Source organism: Zootoca vivipara, chromosome 12, assembly GCF_965207765.1.
Source record: "Zootoca vivipara chromosome 12, rZooViv2.hap1.1, whole genome shotgun sequence".
Classification (NCBI taxonomy): domain Eukaryota; kingdom Metazoa; phylum Chordata; class Lepidosauria; order Squamata; family Lacertidae; genus Zootoca; species Zootoca vivipara.
In genome coordinates this window covers 46,469,563-46,490,298 of record NC_142595.1, presented here as the reverse complement: position 1 = coordinate 46,490,298, position 20,736 = coordinate 46,469,563, and the positions used below count along the sequence as shown (strand labels likewise).

At 42.6% G+C, this 20,736-nt stretch overlaps 2 protein-coding genes across 2 annotated transcripts; both read left to right on the top strand.

The window, feature by feature from the left end:
• Nucleotides 1-5,658: 5,658 nt before the first annotated feature.
• Nucleotides 5,659-11,372, top strand: LOC118078091 (vomeronasal type-2 receptor 26-like). Its single transcript, XM_088655500.1, has 5 exons — nucleotides 5,659-5,949; nucleotides 6,304-7,167; nucleotides 8,386-8,613; nucleotides 9,790-9,916; nucleotides 10,471-11,372. Exons 1-5 carry the CDS (start codon nucleotides 5,659-5,661, stop codon nucleotides 11,370-11,372), a joined length of 2,412 nt encoding a protein of 803 aa, XP_088511626.1.
• A 4,571-nt stretch (nucleotides 11,373-15,943) lies between these two features.
• LOC118078090 (vomeronasal type-2 receptor 26-like) lies at nucleotides 15,944-19,972 on the top strand. The gene is made up of 4 exons (XM_088654860.1): nucleotides 15,944-16,194; nucleotides 17,755-18,046; nucleotides 18,464-19,327; nucleotides 19,715-19,972. Exons 1-4 carry the CDS (start codon nucleotides 15,944-15,946, stop codon nucleotides 19,970-19,972), a joined length of 1,665 nt encoding a protein of 554 aa, XP_088510986.1.
• Nucleotides 19,973-20,736: the final 764 nt, after the last annotated feature.

Sequence of the window (20,736 nt, the reverse complement as noted above, 5' to 3'; positions counted from 1 at the left end):
CGTCCGACTAGGGGGGGGGGGGGGGCTTTTCTCATCGGCAACTCCACATCTTTAAAAAATATGCTCAGTAACAACAGTTTATAAAGTTCAACTCACACAGTCTTTTGCTTCTCTTTCACTCCAAACAAGCCAGGACATTGCGTCTGGGAAGGTACGAAGTAACTCATATGAAGAAAAATAAAACTCCATTCCCTTATCGCTCCGTCCCCATCAATCCTTCTTCCAGATGATATACAGCCTTTAACTCCTCTCCCTCAGCAGCATAGATTTCTCAGCAGTAAACAGCGCTTCTTCCCCTCCTTCTGAAGTATGTCCATAGATTTAAGCCTAATTATCTTCTTTAACCATGGAAATCCCCGCCATGCAGATTAGCGTCCGGGAGTCCTGGCCCTCGTAAGTGCTTTTCAGCCCAAGCTCCCCCCACTCCATAAACAGTCGGAGTGGGTCTGGGGGCATCGCGGGCCAGCGGCCCCTCTCCGTAACCCCCGGAGAGGGTAGGGGGTTGCCATTTACTCCCCTAGCAACCGCCAAATTCCTTACGAAGGTCAGAGGGATGGAAAACAGGTCCGCCATTCCTGCCGGCGGAAACCGGAACCTCATCATCATCATCATTATCAATAATAACCCCAACAACTAGATATGCCTCATATGCTCTGCTTCATATTTTCAGGGTTTTTGCTTACCCAGAATATGACCTTGAATTCTGATAAAGTGGGTTTTCCTTCATGGAGAGCACGTGTTGTGGTTGGGGCCTAGCAGGATACCCCTCTGTGGGATCATTTAGATGGCCACGCTTGTGTTTGGGGTTGCCGGGTTGTTGGGTAGATTTATATGTTGCAAGTTTGATGGACAGCCCAGAGTCTATTTATTCGGTACTCTCAGCAATGACTTGGATGATGGGCTTGAGGGCATCCTGAGCAAGTTTGCAGATGACACCAAATTGGGAGGGGTGGCTAATACCCCAGAGGATAGGATCACACTTCAAAATGACCTTAACAGATTAGACAACTGGGCCAAAGCAAACAAGATGAATTTTTAACAAGGAGAAATGTAAAGTACTACACTTGGGCAAATAAAAAATAAAAAATGAAAGGCACAAATACAGGATGGATGACACCTGGCTTGAGAGCAGTACATGTGAAAAGGGATCTAGGAGTCTTGGTAGACCACAAACTTGACATGAGTCAGCAGTGTGATGCAGCAGCTAAAAAGCCAATGCAATTCTGGGCTACATCAATAGGAGTATAGCATTCTAGATCAAGGGAAGTAATAGTACCACTGTATTCTGCTCTGGTCAGGCTTAGGAAGCTGGGTATGTTTAGCCTGGAGAAGAGAAGGTTCGGGGTGATATGATAGCCATGTTCAAATATATGAAAGGATGTCATATAGAGGAGGGAGAAAGGTTGTTTTTTTGCTGCTCCAGAGAAGCGGACACGAAGCAATGGATTCAAACTTCAAGAAAGAAGATTCCACCTAAACATTAGGAAGAACTTCCTGACAGTAAGAGCTGTTCGGCAGTGGAATTTGCTACCAAGGAGTGTGGTGGAGTCTCCTTCTTTGGAGGTCTTTAAGCAGAGGCTTGACAGGCATATGTCAAGAATGCTTTGATGGTGTTTCCTGATCGGCAGGGGGTTGGACTGGATGGCCCTTGTGGTCTCTTCCAACTCTATGATTCTATGATTCAGCGTCAGGCTTTCTCTTTCGCTGAGGCAATGGATCACCCGCCCCCCTCCCTTGAATTAGGCTTTGCCTTCACCTTGCTATGCCTGTCATGGGGTTGTCTGCTTTTGGGGCAGGGCCTGGTAGGAATTTTCCCATTTGGCTGATTGGCTGGTGCTACTTCGCTTTCGCCTACTGCGTAGCAGATTGTCACAATTTGTAAGGTTGTGGTTAGGCATTGGTTAATAAATTGGTTAGTGGAGGGATCAGGATTGGCTGTGCCGGTCCCTCCAATGCTGCTGGTTGGTGGAGGGGCCAGGATTGGCTGTGCCGGCCCATCCAATGGATTGCTGTAGGGGAAGTGGTTGGCTGTGCCTGCCCCTACAATGCTGCTGCTGCACAGGGAATTCTGTCAAGGGCCGTTTTAAGGGTATCCAGCGCCGTAGTGCAAAAATCCCTCCGGTGCCCCCCCCCCATGTTTCCGTCACGGTGGGCAGGCTGGAGGGCGGCGAGAGTGAATGCTGCAGCAGTTTGCCAGGTTAAATTTCTGACAAGCTGTTGTTCCACTGGGGTGGATAATTATCTAAAGTCTTCCCTATGCCCAGTTCTATCCAACCTCAGTATATATAATATGGTTTACCTTTCTGCCTGAAATGCGAACCCGGAAAGGGTGTTGATGGGGCGAAATCCTTATTTCAGAAATGCAACTCCTCCTCAATTCTACCTGCTCTGGGTATCTGAAGAAGTGTGCATGCACACGGAAGCTCATACCTATGACAAACTTAGTTGGTCTCTAAGGTGCTAATGGAAGGATTATTATTATTATTTTTTGCTCTGCTTTTGGTTAAGAACACCAGAACAAGCCTGCTCGGGATGGCGCAAGACACCTCCCGCACCCCGTCTCTGATGCTGAGGTGGGCAGAGCAGGGCGCCTCTTGCGAGCCGCCCCTTCGGGGTCTGAGGAGTCAGCAAAGGGGAGGCTGAAGCCTTTGCAGGATGCCCTTCCTCTGACTCTCCCCCCCCACCTGGCCTAATGAGCTGCTGAAAGGGAGCAGGTTCCAGTGTGTGTGGCTAGCACGGCTCTGTGATTGGCCAGCTGCGCCTCACAACCTCCATTCATTAATAAATTAGCGGTACGCTCCAGCCGAGCACCAACAGCGCCTGCACCAGCACCCCGAAGTGGTCCAGCAGCACCTAGTTGTCGCAGCCATGCGGGCAGCTCTTTGCCTGGGTGCGGTTGGCGCCCAGCAGCCTCTCAGGCAGTGGGGGCAGCAGCGGCAGCAGGAGAGCGGGCGCAGAAGGGCGCAGCAGCAGACGAGGCTCGGAGGCAGGAGGCGGTGATCGGCAGCGAACCGGGCGTGCAGCGATCAGCCTCGCTCCGCCCCTCTCTGGTATGTGGGCGCCCCTCCTCTCAGCACCGCAATTGGTCGTCGGAGCGCTTCTCCAGCCCTTTCCTGCCACTGCGTAGGACTGGAGGAGGGTGCGCGCACAGCTGAAGTGCTTCTCTGACGACCAGCTATCTGGCGGGCGCAGCGGCACCCCTGGTGGCCAGGCGCCCTGGCGCCCGCGCCACCGGACCTGGGCCTACAGACGGCCCTGAATTCTGTTAAAGGAATCCAGGGGCTCGCCATGCTTTTGTCCGTACCCCCTACAAGGGGCTAGGGCCACGCAAGAGCCCCTGGGAGCAGTTGGGGAGAGTAGAGTTTCTGACCCCCATCTCCATTCTCTCCCCAAATTGCTTTCCTCACCCTGACTTCCGCAGGCAGGCAGATGTCAGATAGTCGGAACCAATGCCTAAGCAACCACTCACATTTTTGTATTTAAATAAAGTTGTGGCCAAAATTATGCCAAAAACCTTAAACTTAAATTTCTGTGTGAAGTGTGATTTATTTGGGGTGTCTTGGGGGACCTCTACACGCAATGTCTCGTGATGCTCTGAATAGGGAACAGAGCAATGTGAATGTGTCGGACAGTAGACATGAAACCCCGTTAAAATTGCTCTTTCATTTTGGGTTCCACTCACCAAGGGCATAAAGTTTATGGAAGGTTACCCAGAACAGAATTCATTAGTCAGGCTGAAAATGAAAGCCCACCCTCCAAAATAGCAATAGCTCCTCTTGGTTCTTGCAAATGAATTGTGCTATTCATTTTTAAACTATAGCTTGATCTTACTGAGAAGAGCTGAGTCCCATTTTCTTGAAGACAACTGGAGCTGAGAAGTGGTCTTAATCTCAAAATGTAGAACTGCTACTTTATATCCTGATGACATTGTCTTCACTCAGAGTTTCCTGTTGTTCTTAGCACACCAAGGAAAAACCCTTCTGCCACTTTTTTATTATTTAAGCTACTCAGACTCTAAACTCTTAATAAGTAAATAATATTCCTATTCTGCAATTACTCAAATCACTGCAATTTCTTCACCAGGACAAATCCCCAGATGGCTTCCTGAAGGGAAGAAGGGAAAAAATCAACAAGCAAGCCAAAAAGCGTTTATAAAATAAGCTCATATGTTACAGAAAGCTGGTGTAGGGGTGAGAGACAGAGAAGGGTCTATGAGTTGAATTTATTACAATATAATTTCTGTTACTTCTCAAGGAATATATTTGCAACCTTTCCATTAAATGTATATCATAAGCTAGGCTGCCATGATGTTGCTGCTATTGGTGTTGCTATTTCTAATAACTCCTGCTTCTATTACCTCTAATTCTATCCACTGCCGCAGGAATAATCCTTTTCCTGTTCCACACGAGTGGTACCAGCCAGGTGAATTCATCGTTGGGGGAGTTCTTTCTCAGAGCTTTTACAATTTCTATGAAATTTTGTATAAGGAACACCCATCAAAGAACCTGTTTGATGTTTCATAGTAAGACTTTTCCATCCCTCCTTTGGATTGCCTTTCCCTTTGTCTCATGTTTTTCAGACAGGAATCCTAAAGAGGGATTCTTTATCACTGACATTTTCAAGCTGCAATGGGGGCCATAATTTGCCTGAATACGGGAATAAAAAAACCCAAACTTCTTTCTTTCTTTCTTTCTTTCTTTCTTTCTTTCTTTCTTTCTTTAAAACCTAGGCACTGTCATGATTTATATGAATGAAAATTGTGTATTTACAATTGCTTTGCAGTATATTTATTGTCAGGAGTGGGGAAGAGAAGGGAGAAAATGTAAACAAATAGATAAGGTCACATTGCAGATAAATTCAAAGATAAAATCATACACCATTCTTCAATATCCCCAAAGCTTCCTTGGCTTTTGAAGGTGTATTTTATTTTACTACCACATATTCAAGTGTGTGATGACTTGAATTGATTTCTTAGGTAAATTGTTACATCATGGTGAAAGTTATCCTGTGTGGAGGGATATGGATATTGGTTGAATTGTGTTAGGACAGACAGGGATTGTGACAGTTCAGGTTAGTTAGCACAGGGAAACCTGAGATTGTCAGCATGGGGCATTAGCTCAGAAAGAGAGGCTGAAATTGGGCTGGAAAATCTAAAGAAATAGACTAATTTTGCCATCAGTTGTGTCTTCCAGTGTGAAGGTAAATCAGGGCCAACTCACTCCCCTTTCTGCAAGATCATTGACTGTCCTTAGCTACAACAGCCTGCACACCTCAAACCTGTGGTTCTAATGTGCCCCAACCTGCCTGCCCCAACCGCAGATGTATACTGAGAAAAAAAGCTATCTGAATTCAATGGGACTTTCATGTAAGTCTGTATAACATTGCAACTTTCAGTTAAATGAAGTTGTTGCCTACTTAAGGAGAAACAGATGTTTTATTTTTTTCTTGATCAACTAAGATGGAAATGTCAAGCAATGGAAGAACAGCAGGTGTGTGAAAGTATCATGCAAAACAGTAATGCCCTGATCATTGGACGGTATGGATTCTATCAGCTTAGATGTGTCAATTACAAATGCAATATTTCATTTCAGTTTGAAACAGAAGATGTCCAATATTGTAGTATATTCATATTTGTAACTAATTTGCTTTATTTGTAGTATGGTGCCAAAATTTTATCAGCACGTCCTTGCATTGGTATTTGCTGTCAAAGAAGTCAATGAGAATCCCAACATCTTGCCCAATATCACACTTGGCTTCCATATCTATGACAGCTATTATGATGCAAGGATGACCTACCGTACGAATCTAGACCTCCTCTTTAAGATGCATAGATTTGTCCCCAACTACAAATGTGACACCCAGAAAAACCTCATTGCCATCATTGGAGGACTTGGCCATGATACCACCTTCCATATGGCAGACACATTAGGTCTCTATAAGATTCCACAGGTAAGAGGTATGATGGGGCACATGCGAATTTTTTCTTCCTCTACACAGAGCAAACCTATTGGGAAGTATTCTAGTCAGTAATTTTACTCATAGCAGACACATCAAATTAATGGATCTATCACGATCAATAATGAAAAATTTAGTTTGATACAAGCCTGTATTTTTATCCCATGTTCCTTGTAGATTGCTTTTTCTGTTTTATTTCTAGGGATATGAGACAGACTGGTCACAGTTCAAATCAAAATGTGTAATTAGGGGGGGGGGAGAAAGCTTAGAATTTGTTGAATAAAAGCCAAATGGTGCAGAGGGAATGTTTTCCATATTATTTGAGATTATATTCACATTTTCTTTCAGTTTGCATATGGTTCATTTCCTGCAGTGGAGAGTGATGCAAACCAGGTTCCTTCTTTTTACCGCATGGTGCCCAATGAAGCCCACCAGTTTGTGGGGATTATCCGCTTGCTTAAGCATTTTGGATGGACGTGGATCGGACTCCTTGCTCTGAATGATAACAGTGGAGAACATTTCTTGCAGACCCTGGAGCCATTGCTTTCTCAAAATGCAATTTGCTCAGCCTTCACACACAAAATCCCAAAACAAGTCCACCTTGATAATGTGGATGCAATGCACGATATAGCTTTAAATATGTATGTACAAATAAGAGATAATAAAGTCACTACATTTATTGTTTATGGAGAATCCCTGGCAATTATAGCACTGAGAGTTATTATATTTCTGCCTGATCCCACAAATAAAGAAAACACATCATTTAAAAAGGTATGGATCTTTACAGCACAGACTGATTTCATATCTATGGGTCTTCTTAAGGTTTGGAATGTTCTGCTCTTCCAGGGTTCCCTCTCCTTCACAATCCATTCACAAAATCTTCCAGCGTTCAAGGAATTTCTTCAGAGCGTAAATCCTTCCAGGACCCAGGGAGATGGTTTTATAAAAGGCTTCTGGGAGCAAGCATTTGACTGTATATTTCCAAATCTTGGTGCACCAATGGACGTCTTTGGCATGTGTACTGGGGAGGAGAGGTTGCCGAGTCTTCCAAGGTCTCTGTTTGAAATGAGCATGACTGGTCACAGCTACAGTATCTACAATGGAGTCTATGCTGTGGCTCATGCCTTGCATGCCATTCACTCACCTAGATCCAAGCAGAGAGCAATGGGAAAAAGTGAAAGATTAAAACTTCAGGACCTGGAGCCTTGGCAGGTAATGTGCTGATAATGAAGAGAAACAAATATTACCATTATCTGCATGAACAGATAATGTCATATAACAGAAGACTTTATATACCATTGGAACTTAAAACATTACAGCTTGGTTATCCAATAAAACTATTGTTATTCAGATGTCATCTGAAGGCAGCCCTGTATCGAGAAGTTTTTAATGTTTGATTACATTTATATATGTGTTGGAAGACTCCAAGGGTGGATGGAGCAACTCTGCCAGATGGCTGTGGTAAAAATAATATATTATGATTGTGATAAGATGGTATTCCAGAAAATAATCAATAAATAATGTTCAGCCTCATAACTGCTGTTGAGACTAGAAAAGCTAATAATATCTGAATGGATAGAGAAAATTTGGTGCATAGTAACTTTGATTACACCAGCATATACATATAGACCAGCCTAACAGCTCTATGCAAAAATTCATATTTTTGTCATGTTTTGGCATAACAAGTTCAATTATAATGTCCAAACCGATGCTGCTTTCAATCTGTAGTAATAGTATTTATTTAGGCTGTCTTTATTTGATTTTCTTGATTTATTAAATTAAGATTTTTTTAAATTTTTAAAATAGGACTTTATTAGATTAGGATCCAGAAGTGCTGCATAAATGGTATTGTGAATTGTATTCACAGAAAAAGATAAATATGTGCATCTTATGTACATATTTCTGCCAAATATTTCTTTCTTCACCATATTATAATATAAAAACTTCAAAAACTACATAAAGGTAGAATACAGAATTCTCTCTTAGAGGCAATTCCCATCTCTCACCTGAGATCCCTACTTTTCCCTCCCAGCCTCTCCCTCTGAGGGGCCAGTGCTTCCCTGTCCCACACCTAGGGTCCACCATGATCATACTACCCTATGAGTAGTTAATCTAGGGACCTTAGCAAGGGCCCCAAATACAGGACTTGGGAAGAAAAAAGAAGAAGAAGAAGAGAGAGAAAGAACAAGAAAAAAAGAAAATAAAGGGAAAGGAATATTAGAGAAGAATAAAAAGGGCTTCCAGTGCATAATAAAGTCTCCATCTGTTGTGTCAGAATCACTGATATTTTGCACATGTTCTTTGTTAACTGAAGCTACGTTACTATACCTAAATAAGATTCATGAAGAAATGTTTCTGTAAACCATGGCATTTTATTCAAAATCTCATTTATGCTATTTCCCATTCAACTCCATTTTCTCTTTCTATTAGCTGCACCCTGTTCTTCATGACATTTCATTTAACAACTCAGCTGGGGAAACCGTGTCCTTTACTGATCAAAGAGAAGTGGAAGGGGGATTTGACATCGTGAACATAGTCACATTCCCGAACAGGTCCTTCCTTCGATTGAAGATTGGATGGGTTGATTCTGATGCAGCTGATGGAAAAGAATTCAGCATTAATGAGGACATGATTATGTGGCACAATGATTTTAATCAGGTCTGGAATATTGGGTGGGCAGGTAACCCCCCACCCTGAATAATCAACTGCAAGACGTGGCTCATGCACACCTTTTGAATGGCAATGCCCATCAACTTTGGAAGATGGCAGGACCCTCAATTATTTTATTGGGGGGGGGAGCGAAGGGACTTTGGTCCCTAGAAGTTGGCACCTATGACTCTAGGGTTTACTTGTGGGCCCCACATTCTCTAATTGATGAGCACACTGATATACTCCTCCACTGAATTCTCGTTTAAGAGACTTGTACAATGGCCTCTTACATAGGTGGCGCTGTGGGTTAAACAACAGAGTCTAGGGCTTGCTGATCAGAAGGTCGGCAGTTCGAATCCCTGCGATGGGGTGAACTCCCATTGCTCGGTCCCAGCTCCTGCCAACCTAGCAGTTCGAAAGCCCATCCAAGTGTTTTTGTGCGCTGCTCTGGTTCGCCAGAAGTGGGTTTGTCATGCTGGCCACATGACCTGGAAGCTGTATGCCCGCTCCCTCAGCCAATAACGCAAGATGAGCGCCGCAACCCCAGAGTCGGTCACGACTAGAACTAATGGCCAGGGGTCCCTTTACCTTTACAATGGCCTCTTAAGCTTGTGGGGCAGAGTATGGATCACTTATTAACTTGTTTCATTCACTTTGAGTTTGGGGCCTCAAAGGCAGAATTAATAATAAAAAAAAAGTCTTACCAAATTCTGACAGGGTTAGGAGAGTGACATAAGTTTGGAATATCTGTCAAATATGGTCTTTCCACTATAAGGTTTCTGATTTCTGAAATGGCCCTAGTTTGATCTGTATCTTGTATTTTGCCTCTTTCACTCCAGTTTATTAACACAAATGAAACAGCAGTCCTGTGCCAATGCTTCTGGGTTGAGAGATCACCTTTCTTATTTGAACTTCAGAAGCTGAAACATTCTTTCAAATATTTATCCCTTCTGAAATTATTTCCTGTTTATTAATTTTTGGATTTATGGACTACTTAAAAGGAGGCTGCATTTTAAATTGTAATATTGTATTTTAATCTATATTTTAATTAATTGTTTTACTTTCTTTTATGTCTTATTGTAATTTTATTGGTGTTAGCCGGCCTGAGCCTGGTTTTGACTGGGGAGGGTGGGGTATAAATAAAAAATTTATTATTATTATTATTATTATTATTATTATTATTAGGTGGTGCCAATTTCTGTGTGCAATGACTACTGTTGTGCAGGCTATCAGAAGAAAAGGAAGGAAGGGCAGAAATTTTGCTGCTATGATTGTACTCCATGTCCAGAAGGGAAGATTTCAAACCAGAGTGGTATGTGAGTTTTCATTCTACAAGTTTAGCAAATATCTGTTGAAGTTAAATTATTATTATTATTTGTATCATTTCTATACTGTTTTATATTTTTAAGAAAAATCTCAAGGTGGTTTACAGAATCTTAAAATATCAAGTAAACAATCCAGAATCAAATATTTCCGAAGAAAGTCAAATACAAAGTATACAACATAATTAACAGGAAACTAAAATATTATCTTAAAGATTTCAAAATCGAACATTACAAAGGAGGTCAATGACAGAACACATATTTAAATACATTATTGTCCCAGTTAACTGACAACCCCAAGCATCAAATGAAACCTAAAGTTCCAACCCCTCTGCCTTCGTGGATCCATCAACCCCCTGCCTGCAGTGAGTACCACGTGGCCACTTAAAATGGTTTAAACAAACCTATGTCAGATTCGGCAGAAAAATCAAATGGTCATTCAGATATACAAAATGTTCTCTAATATTCAGAAGTATCAGATTAACAGGAACAAAACACACACACACAAATTGTAAATGGAGTTTGGCGTTCTTCTGTTTTTCAGACATGGATGACTGCTTTGGATGCCCTGATGATCAGTATGCAAACAAGAAGAAAAACGGATGCATCCCTAAAACTATCAAATTTCTTTCTTACGAGGAACCTTTAGGGTTCAGCTTGGCCTCACTTGCTCTTTGTTCTTCCCTGATCACAACTTTGGTGCTAGGAACATTTGTTCAGCACAAAGACACTCCTATTGTCAAAGCCAACAACAGGGATCTCACCTACACTCTCCTCATTGCCCTTCTACTATGTTTCCTCTCATCTCTTCTATTCATTGGACACCCTGGGAAAGTGACCTGCCTTCTTCGACAACCAACTTTTGGCATCATCTTCTCTGTGGCTGTTTCCTGTGTGTTGGCCAAAACCATCACCGTAGTTGCAGCTTTCATGGCCACCAAGCCTGGGTCCAGTATGAGGAAGTGGGTGGGAAAAAGACTGACCAACTCCATTGTGCTTTCCTGTTCCCTCGTTCAAGCGATTATTTGTAGTAGCTGGCTGATGACCTCTCCCCCATTCCCTGCTCTAGACATGCACTCGGTAATGGAAGAAATCATTGTGCAATGTATCGAAGGCTCAGTGACCATGTTTTACTGTGTCTTGGGCTACATGGGCTTCCTGGCCATTGCCAGCTTCATTGTGGCATTTGCAGCTCGCAAATTACCAGACAGTTTCAATGAAGCCAAGTTCATTACCTTCAGCATGTTGCTGTTTTGCAGTGTTTGGCTGTCTTTTGTCCCAACTTACCTGAGCACCAAAGGAAAATACATGGTGGTGGTGGAGATCTTCTCTATCTTAGCCTCCAGTGCTGGGTTACTGGGTTGCATCTTTGCCCCTAAATGTTACATCATTGTTCTGAGGCCTGAGCTGAACAACAGGGAACAACTGATAAGGAAAAAGATGTAATTTCCCCCCTTTTTTCTTTATCTTATTGCATTGTTATATATTAAGGGTTTTAGTATAAAAGTGGTTACTTTGCATCCCTCCTCCATAGTGATACTCTTTTTGTGAGATCAATTTTGAAAAGTTTAGCTTAATGGAATTAAAACAGAGGTGAGGAAAGTCAGGTCAGTAGGCCCTATTTTGCCCAGCTGTGATCCCAATTCTCAGTGCATTCATGGAAAAACACACCCACCTTCACAGCTGACATCATATATGTCTTCAAAGTAACAATTAGGATCTTAAAGTGAGTTCACTTTTTCCCTTCCTGGAGGGTCTCCCTGGCGGGCTGCTTCCACATATCCCAGGCCCTGCATTTGAAAGTCTAATAGGAAGGTTCTGCAGGAGAAGGACTGTGAGGAACACCATGAGAGAGGTCTTTCTAGGAACATTTGAAACTACTATGTTCCTTGTTGTTTTCTGTTGCCGGGAGATGTAATATTGAATCATGTAATCTTGTTCTATTCATAGTACTCAGACCTTGCTTTTTGGTATGTTTTTATATTTGCTATTATGCTCTTTTGTTACTTTATTATTAAATTATCCGATGGCTGATTTTCAAATGTGTTCCTTTGTTCTTCAGTTATATAATAATAATAATAATAATAATAATAATAATAATAATATATTTATACTATACCCCACCCATCTGGCTGGGTTTCCCCAGCCACTCTGGGCGGCTTCCAACAGAAAAATAAAACACAATAATCTATTAAACATTAAAAGCCTCCCTGAACAGGGCTGCCTTCAGATGTCTTCTAAAAGTCTGGTAGTTGTTTTCCTCTTTGACATCTGTTGGGAGGGCGTTCCACAGGGCAGGCTCCACCACCGAGAAGGCCCTCTGCCTAGTTCCCTGCAACTTGGCATCTCGCAACGAGGGAAAAGCCAGAAGGCACTCGGGAACTCAGTGTCCGGGCAGAATGCTGGAACTCAGTGTCCGGGCAGAATGATGGAGGTGGAGACGCTCCTTCAGGTATACTGGACCGAGGCCATTTAGGGCTTTAAAGGTAAGCACCAACACTTTGAATTGTGCTCGGAAACGTACCGGGAGCCAATGTAGATCTTTCAAGACCGGTGTTATGTGGTCTTGGCGGCCGTTCCCAGTCACCAGTCTAGCTGCCACATTCTGGATTAGTTGTAGTTTCCGAGTCACCTTCAAGGGTAGCCCCACGTAGAGCGCATTGCAGTAGTCCAAGCGGGAGATAACTAGAGCATGCACCACTCTTGCTAGACAGTCTGCAGGCAGGTAGGGTCTCAGCCTGCGTACCAGATGGAGCTGATAGACAGCTGCCCTGGACACAGAATTTACCTGCACCTCCATGGACAGCTGTGAGTCCAAAATGACTCCCAGGCTGCGTACCTGGTCCTTCAGGGGCACAGTTACCCCATTCAGAACCAGGGAATCCTCCACACCTGCCAGCCTCCTGTACCCCACGAACAGTACTTCTGTCTTGTCAGGATTCAACCTCAATCTGTTAGCCACCATCCATCCTCCAACCGCCTCCAGGCACTCACACAGGACCTTCACTGCCTTCACTGGTTCTGATTTGAAAGAGCGGTAGAGCTGGGTACCGTCCGCATACTGATGGACACCCAGCCCAAACCCCCTGATGATCTCTCCCAGCAGCTGCATGTAGATGTTAAAAAGCATGGGGGAGAGGACAGAACCCTGAGGCACCCCACAAGTGAGAGCCCAGGGGTCTGAACACTCATCCCCCACCACCACTTTCTGAACACGGCCCAGGAGGAAGGAGCGGAACCACTGTTTAACAGTGCCCCCAGCTCCCAACCCCTCTAGACGGTCCAGAAGGATGTTATGGTCGATGGTGTCAAAAGCCGCTGAGAGATCCAGCAGGACTAGGAAACAGCTCTCACCTTTGTCCCTAGCCCACCGAAGATCATCAACCAGTGCGACCAAGGCAGTTTCAGTCCCATGATGAGGCCTGAACCCTGACCGGAAGGGATCCAAATGGTCCGCTTCTTCCAGGCGTGCCTGGAGTTGTTCAGCAACCACTCGCTCAATCACCTTGCCCAAGAATGGAAGATTTGAGACTGGGCGATAGTTGGCCATATTAGCCGCATCTAATGATGTTTTTTTTAAGAAGCGGTTTAATGACCGCCTCTTTCAGCGGGGCTGGGAATACTCCCTCGTAGAGGGAAGCATTTACCACCCCGCGGAGCCCATCGCCCAGCCCTTCCCAGCTAGCTTTTATTAGCCAGAATGGGCAAGGGTCAAGGAGACAGGTGGTTGGTTTCACTCGTCCAAGCAGCCTGTCCACATCCTTGGAGGTAACAAATTGAAACTGATCCCATGAAACATGACTAGACAGGACTCTAGCACTCTCCCGCCCCGGCCCTGCTCCCATGGAGGAGTCTACCTCCCTCCGAATCTGAGCGACTTTATCTGCAAAAAACTTTGCAAAAGCATTGCAGGAGATATTGGGGTCCCTATCAGGCCCCAATGAAGAAGGTGGTTCGGATAGATTGCGAACCACCTGGAACAGTCTCCTGCTGCTGTTTTCTGCAGATGCGATAGAAACGGTGAAGAAGGTACTCTTCGCCGTCGCTATTGCCACTTGGTAGGCTCGAAGTTGAGCTCTAGCCCGTGTTCGGTCGGATTCAGAATGAGTTTTCCGCCACCGGCGCTCTAGCCGTCTCAGTGACTGTTTCATCGCCCTCAGCTCTGGGGAAAACCACGGGGCTGTCTGGGCTCCATGCAATCGGAGAGGGCACTTCGGAGCCAAACAGTCAATGGCCCTGGTTAACTCCACATTCCAGCGGGCCACCAGGGAATCGGCTGAGAGGCCATCAACGTGGGATAAAGCATCCCCTACCACTCTCTGGAAACCATTTGGATCCATTAAGTGGCGGGGGCGGACCATCCAAATAGGTCCCACCTCCCTGCAGAGGGGAAGGGTCGCAGAAAAGTCCAGTTGCACCAGGTAGTGATCTGACCATGGCACTTCGTTAGTTTCACTTTTACTTAATGTCAGGTCACCAACATCCATAGAGGTAAACACCAGGTCCAAGGCATGTCCGCGGCTATGAGTTGGGCCAGACTTATTCAGGGACAGCCCCATGGAGGCCATGCTTTCCACGAAGTCCCGAGCGGCTCCTTGTAAGGTCGTGTCGGCATGGATGTTAAAATCCCCTAAGACAACCAAGCTAGGTGTCTCCAGGAGCACATCCGACACGACCTGAAGCAGCTCGGGCAGGGAATCCTTGGTGCAGCGGGGAGGTCGGTACACCAAAAGGAATCCTGTACTGCCCCATTGCCCAACTTCCAGAACATGCACTCAGAAAACCTGGTCTTACCAATAGGACGCCTGGTGCAAACTAACGACTTCCTAAAAATCACTGCACCCCCCCACTTGCCCAGATGGCCTGGGTTGCTGTGCATAAGAGAAACCTGGTGGACAAGCAGCAGCAAGGGCAGGCCCATCTGCTTCATCCAACCAGGTCTCTGTCACACATGCCAGGTCAAATCCTCCATCCACAATCAGGTTGTGGATGGCAGTGGTCTTGTGGATCATTGACCTGGCATTGCACAGCAGCACCTTCAGGTCATGTGGGTATCCCTTGCTGATTCCAGTATCCATCCGGTCAGGGCCAGACCCATAGGCAGGGATAGTCTTCACACAAAGACTAGGCCTGCCTCCTCGGTAATGACATGGTCTGGTCTTTGTCCCTTTGCCACTTTGTCCCTTTTCATAGAAACATAGAATCATAGATTTGTATGGTTCTGAAGAAGTGTACATGCACACGAAAGCTCATACCTATGACAAACTTAGTTGGTCTCTATGGTGCTACTGAAAGAAATTTTTATTTTTATTTTTTGTTTGAAACCTAAATATTTGGCTGGCTAATAAGGAGCGGGAGCATATACTCTCCTCAATGTGGTGGCTTTTTCTGGGATAATCTAAGATGGCACTTTAATCACTGAACAATAGTTTTGATACATCATCAGCACTTTTAATTTTTTAATCTTAGCAGGCTAATTTATCTCACAGAAATTTAAGAGCAAAGCAAATGGAAACAAATGTCCAGGTAGGCCAACAAAATATATATGTTTTCAGCAGGCATCTGAAACAGTGCAGTGATCACGGATGCCTACTGTATCCTGGTATTATTAGCTCACCAAGGAAAAGTCATTCAGTCACTTTTTCTGTCTATAAGGAGCAGAATGGCAATTTTTTAAAAAGCAAAACTGCCACTCATACACCAAACTCTGAAGAAGTTAATCATAATCCTACGGTGTAATTACCCAAATCACTGCAATTTCTTCATCAGCTCAAACCTCCAAATGCTTCCTGGAAGCAATCAACAAGCAAGCCTGAAAGTGGTTATAATGAAAGCTGGGGCCAGAAGCACGCAGGGCTATGCAAAATTAATTTCTGAATCTGTGGTATCTGTTAGTATTCAAGAAATGCATTGTTTGTAGCACTTGAAGGCAGCTCAAACTCTCTATTATAGGGCTGGGAGAACAGAGCCATGCATCTTTCAATGTACGGTAGCCTGTTCTTAGGCAAATAGTATGAATGAACGCAGGAGAGTCTGCATTCAGAGAGAAGCTACACTGCCAGAATGTTGCTGCTATTGGTCTTGCTGCTCCTCTTTCTGATACCTCTAATACCATGAGTTGCCCTGTGAATGATCCTATTCCTGTTCCACATGACTGGTACCAGCCAGGGGACTTCATCATTGGTGGAATTGCATCCCATATGTATTATATTTTTTATGAGGTTTTCTTCAAGGAGCACCCAACACGGAACCTGTTCGATGTTTCATAGTAAGAATCTTCCGTGCCCCAAGCATTCCTCCATATCACTTTTCATTTTGCCTCAAATCTTTTAAGTAAGAATCCTAGGGAGAGGGCCCGTCTTATTTGTAAGCTGCTATGGGAGACATATTTTGTCTGAATGGTGGAATATTAAAATATATTTCGATTTTTAAAAGTATCTGAGGAGTTCACAAGGAATTATTTATTATTTAAATAATTGACAATAAATCCTATTTACCCAATAAATCCTATTTACCCACCTACTCAGTTTCAATAACCTCCTGAGTCTTTTACAGTCTGCTAAGCTGTCAAACAGGAAATACGACTTTTATTCTCTCAAAAATAAAAAGGTTTCCGTTTTCTAAAGGGATACAGAAAGAGACTTTGTGTTTTTTGTTTTCTTCACACAAACTGTATTTGCAATTATTCTGCAGTACAGATATTGGGGAGGAGAATATTATTACATGAATTAGATAACGTAACATGGAGGAAAAATTCAAAACATACAGCTAGAGCTCTGCCAATCCTGGTCCTCCAAAATGGAATCCAAATGGTCCATCTAACTCTGTATTGCCAGACTGACTGGCATGCTCCCTTTTTAGTAAAATAAATCTAGAAAGCATTAGGACTACACTCGATTTGTTGGAATTACTATACCAATTGGGTCTATTTGTAGGGATGTGGAGATTAGCTGAATTGCAATGAGGCAGTCAAGGACCACCAGAGTTCAGCTTGGATACCGCAGAGAGATATAAGGCTGTCAAGATGGGACATCAGGCAGAAAAGAGAATCAGGCATTGGGTGCAAAAACCAGAAGAAGGGCAAGGCTATTTTGTCTACCAGCTGTGCTTTCCTGGGAGAAGGTAAAACTAATGCTTCTGACTCCTCTTTCTGCCTAATGCCATGCAGGATTAGTTTCTCCACTCAGTGAATGTGGACACATCAAAGCTGTGGTTCTGATTCACAATCAGATTTCCTTATCCTTTCCCAACTTTGTACTGAGAAGAAAGTTCAGTAGGACTTTATAGCGAAATGAATATAAGATTGTAGCTTTCATGGCACAGAACATACTTCTGCAAAGAAGTGAAGCGGTTGCCTACTTAAGGAGAAACAGAATGTTTTCACTTTCTTGATTGACTTGCTAAAGTGAAATGTTTAAGCAAGAGTTGAAGAATATTTATGTGAATGTGTAACACTATTGCCCTGAGCAGTCATCAGTATTCATTGGATTGCATGGTGCTATTAAATTAAATGATTTAATAACAAATAAAATGATTTATTTTCAATATAAACAAATTCGAAACAGAATCTTTCCAATATTGTGGTAAATTCATGTTTTAAATCCTTTTTCTGCAGTGTGGCGACAAAACTCTACCAACATGTCCTTGCCTTGGCATTTGCTGTGAAATAAATAAATGAGAATCCAAACATTTTGCCCAATGTGTTTATAAGCTTAGATGCATTAATTGCAAATAAAATAATTTCATTTCAGTATGAATCAATTTGAAACAGAATGTGTTCAGTATTAATCTATATTCATTTTTTGTAAATCATTTACTTTATTTGCAGCATGATGACAAAATACTACCAACATGTCCTTGCCTTGGCATTTGCTGTGAAAGAAATCAATGAGAATCCAAACATTTTGCCCAATGTCACACTTGGCTTCCACACCTATGATAGCTATTATGATGCAAGGATGACCTACCGTACTACATTAGACCTCCTCTACAAAATGTCTAGATTTGTTCCCAACTACAAATGTGACACCCAGAAAAACCTCATTGCCATCATTGGAGGACTTGGCTCTGATACGTCCTTCCATATAGCAGATATGTTAGGCCTCTACAAGATTCCACAGGTGGGGTGTACGAAGGGTTGCACGGTGATATTTTTTTTTCATCTGTCCTCAATTCTATGTTTGTTCTACTCAGAGAAGACCCATCAAGAAATATTTACTCTGTAATTTTACTTAGAGCAGATAAATAAACTGATTCATCTCAGTCAGCCTTCTTTCAATAATATTTGATGTGATACAACTCTAAATATTTATCTCGTCTTCCCCGTATACTCCCTTTACTTATTAATTTCTAAGGATATGAGACTGTTCTGCTTAAATCAAAATGCAATTTTAAAAGGAAGCATAGAAGAAGCCCTTACTGGAAGAATAATTGGATGTAAACTACAAATATTAGTAAGAATAGATTGTCACATGTTGCAGGATGAATTCTTTGCACATAACATCATAACAACTGTAGTACATTTTTTTTTAATTTAGCTTGCCTATGGTTCATTTCCTCCAGAGAAGAGTGACACAACTGAATTCCCATCCTTTTACCGCATGGTACCCAATGAAAGTCATCAGTTTGTGGGGATTATCCGCTTACTTCAGCATTTTGGATGGATCTGGGTCGGACTCTTTGCTCCTAATGATAACAGTGGAGAATATTTCATCAAGACCCTGGAGCCATTGCTTTCTCAAAATGGAATTTGTTCAGCCTTTACACAAAGAATCCTACGTCAACTCCATTTCGATAACCTGGATGAAATGAATGATGCAGCTTTAAATGTATATATGCTTTTCAAAGGAAATAAAGTCACGGCATTTATTGTCTATGGAGACTCTCTGACAATGATAGCATTGAAAGCTGTTGTATTTTTGCGAGACCCAACCAATAAGGAAAATACGGGATTTCAAAAGGTCTGGATCTTTACCGCCCAGATTGATTTCATAGTACTGGGCCTTGTTAGGTTTTGGGATTTTCAGTTCTTCCAAGGTGCTATATCTTTCACAATTCATTCACAAAATCTTCTAGCATTCAAGGAATTTCTTCAGAGCATGAAGCCTTCCTGGAGCCAGGGTGATGGTTTCTTCAAAGTCTTCTGGGAGCAAGCATTTGACTGTATATTTCCAAATCTCAATGCAGCAATGGAGGTCAATGGCATGTGTACAGGGGAGGAGAGGTTGCAGAGTCTTCCAAGGTCTCTGTTTGAAATGGAACTATCTGGCCATAGCTACAGCATCTACAATGCTGTTTATGTTGTGGCTCATACTTTGCATGCCATTTACTCGTCAAAATCCAAGAAGAGAGTGATGGGGAGCAGTGGAAGATTCAAACTTCAAGATCTACAGCCTTGGCAGGTAATGCTGTACAAATAAAGAATATCAAAAGTACAATAATTTCATTGAAATAATAAGTACAAACTAAGATTCCACCACAATTTTCATGCAGAAGTATTGCTCATGGCACTATTTTTTTATGTTTTAATATCTACTTCTTTACATTTGACTGATTTTTTATTTTTATTTTTTGTTCACTGAATGCATGAAATCTTCTATCTGTTAGGTCAAAAGAGCTGATTTTTTTTACACTTGGTCTATGTAAAATGAAGCTACATAACTATATCTAAATATTGCTAGTAGAAAGGTGTTAAATATTGCTAGTAGAAAGGTGTTTGCAAACCAAGGCATTTTGCTGAATATCTACATTATGTTGTTTCCCTTCATCTCTCTTTTCTTTTCAATTAGCTGTACCATTTTCTTCCTGACATTTCCTTTAACAACTCAGCTGGAGAGAAAGTGTCCTTTACTAATAGTAGAGAAATGGGAGGTGGATTTGACATCATGAACATGGTCACCTTCCCAAACAAGTCTTTCCTTCGAGTGAAGGTGGGATGGGTGGATCCCAATGGTCCCAGTAGAGAAGAACTCATCATTCATGAGGACATGATTATGTGGAACAAAGGATTTAATCAGGTCTGGAATCTGGGTATTCCTTTGAGCTGATGCAATCTCCAGATAACCACCATTTTTCTATTTGATAGCTTCATTAGAAAGATCTGGAAACCTAGCTGGATGCAAACATGAAGTTAGAAAATGAAGATATGTTCTTAGTTGAAAAGAAGTTTAATTATATTTCCTTTTCTTTGTTTACTGTATGTATGGCAGTGTATAGGGTTATTAAGATAAAAAATATTCATGGGGGAAATATGGGTATTCTCTGCTTCAGCTGAAAAGGATCCATGACCTATTGCAAGACCCCATATCAAATCATTTCCATTTCTAAACCCCAACCTTTGCTATATTCCTAGCTAGTTAATGCTGCCTTCCAATCTGAACCCTGTCCGAGATGGGTCCAAACCTTTCAATTGGTTGCTACTGGCTTCCTTTGTGGACGTGTGATGCTGCTGGTTAGGAGCCAACATCATACTCTCCAACATTCCTCTGATGAAAAGAGAGACATTTTTTTTCACTTCCCAACTGACCCTTTTGAAACCCCCACTATTTTGTCCGCACACACAGATCATTTCCTATCAGGAAAAGGGTGAATGCCATCACCACTATGTGCCTTGTACAGTCCTGAGAAAACCTCTTAATCCTTATTTTATTTTATTATTTGATAGATTAAAAAAAAGAAAGAAAGAACACACCAATACATAAATTTTAGAATTGGTCAGGATTAGACACAGACAAACAAAGCATTTAAAATAAAATAAGAATCAAATCTCCTTGAATTCCACTCTGCTCTTCCTTTCTTCCTGCCCAGGACA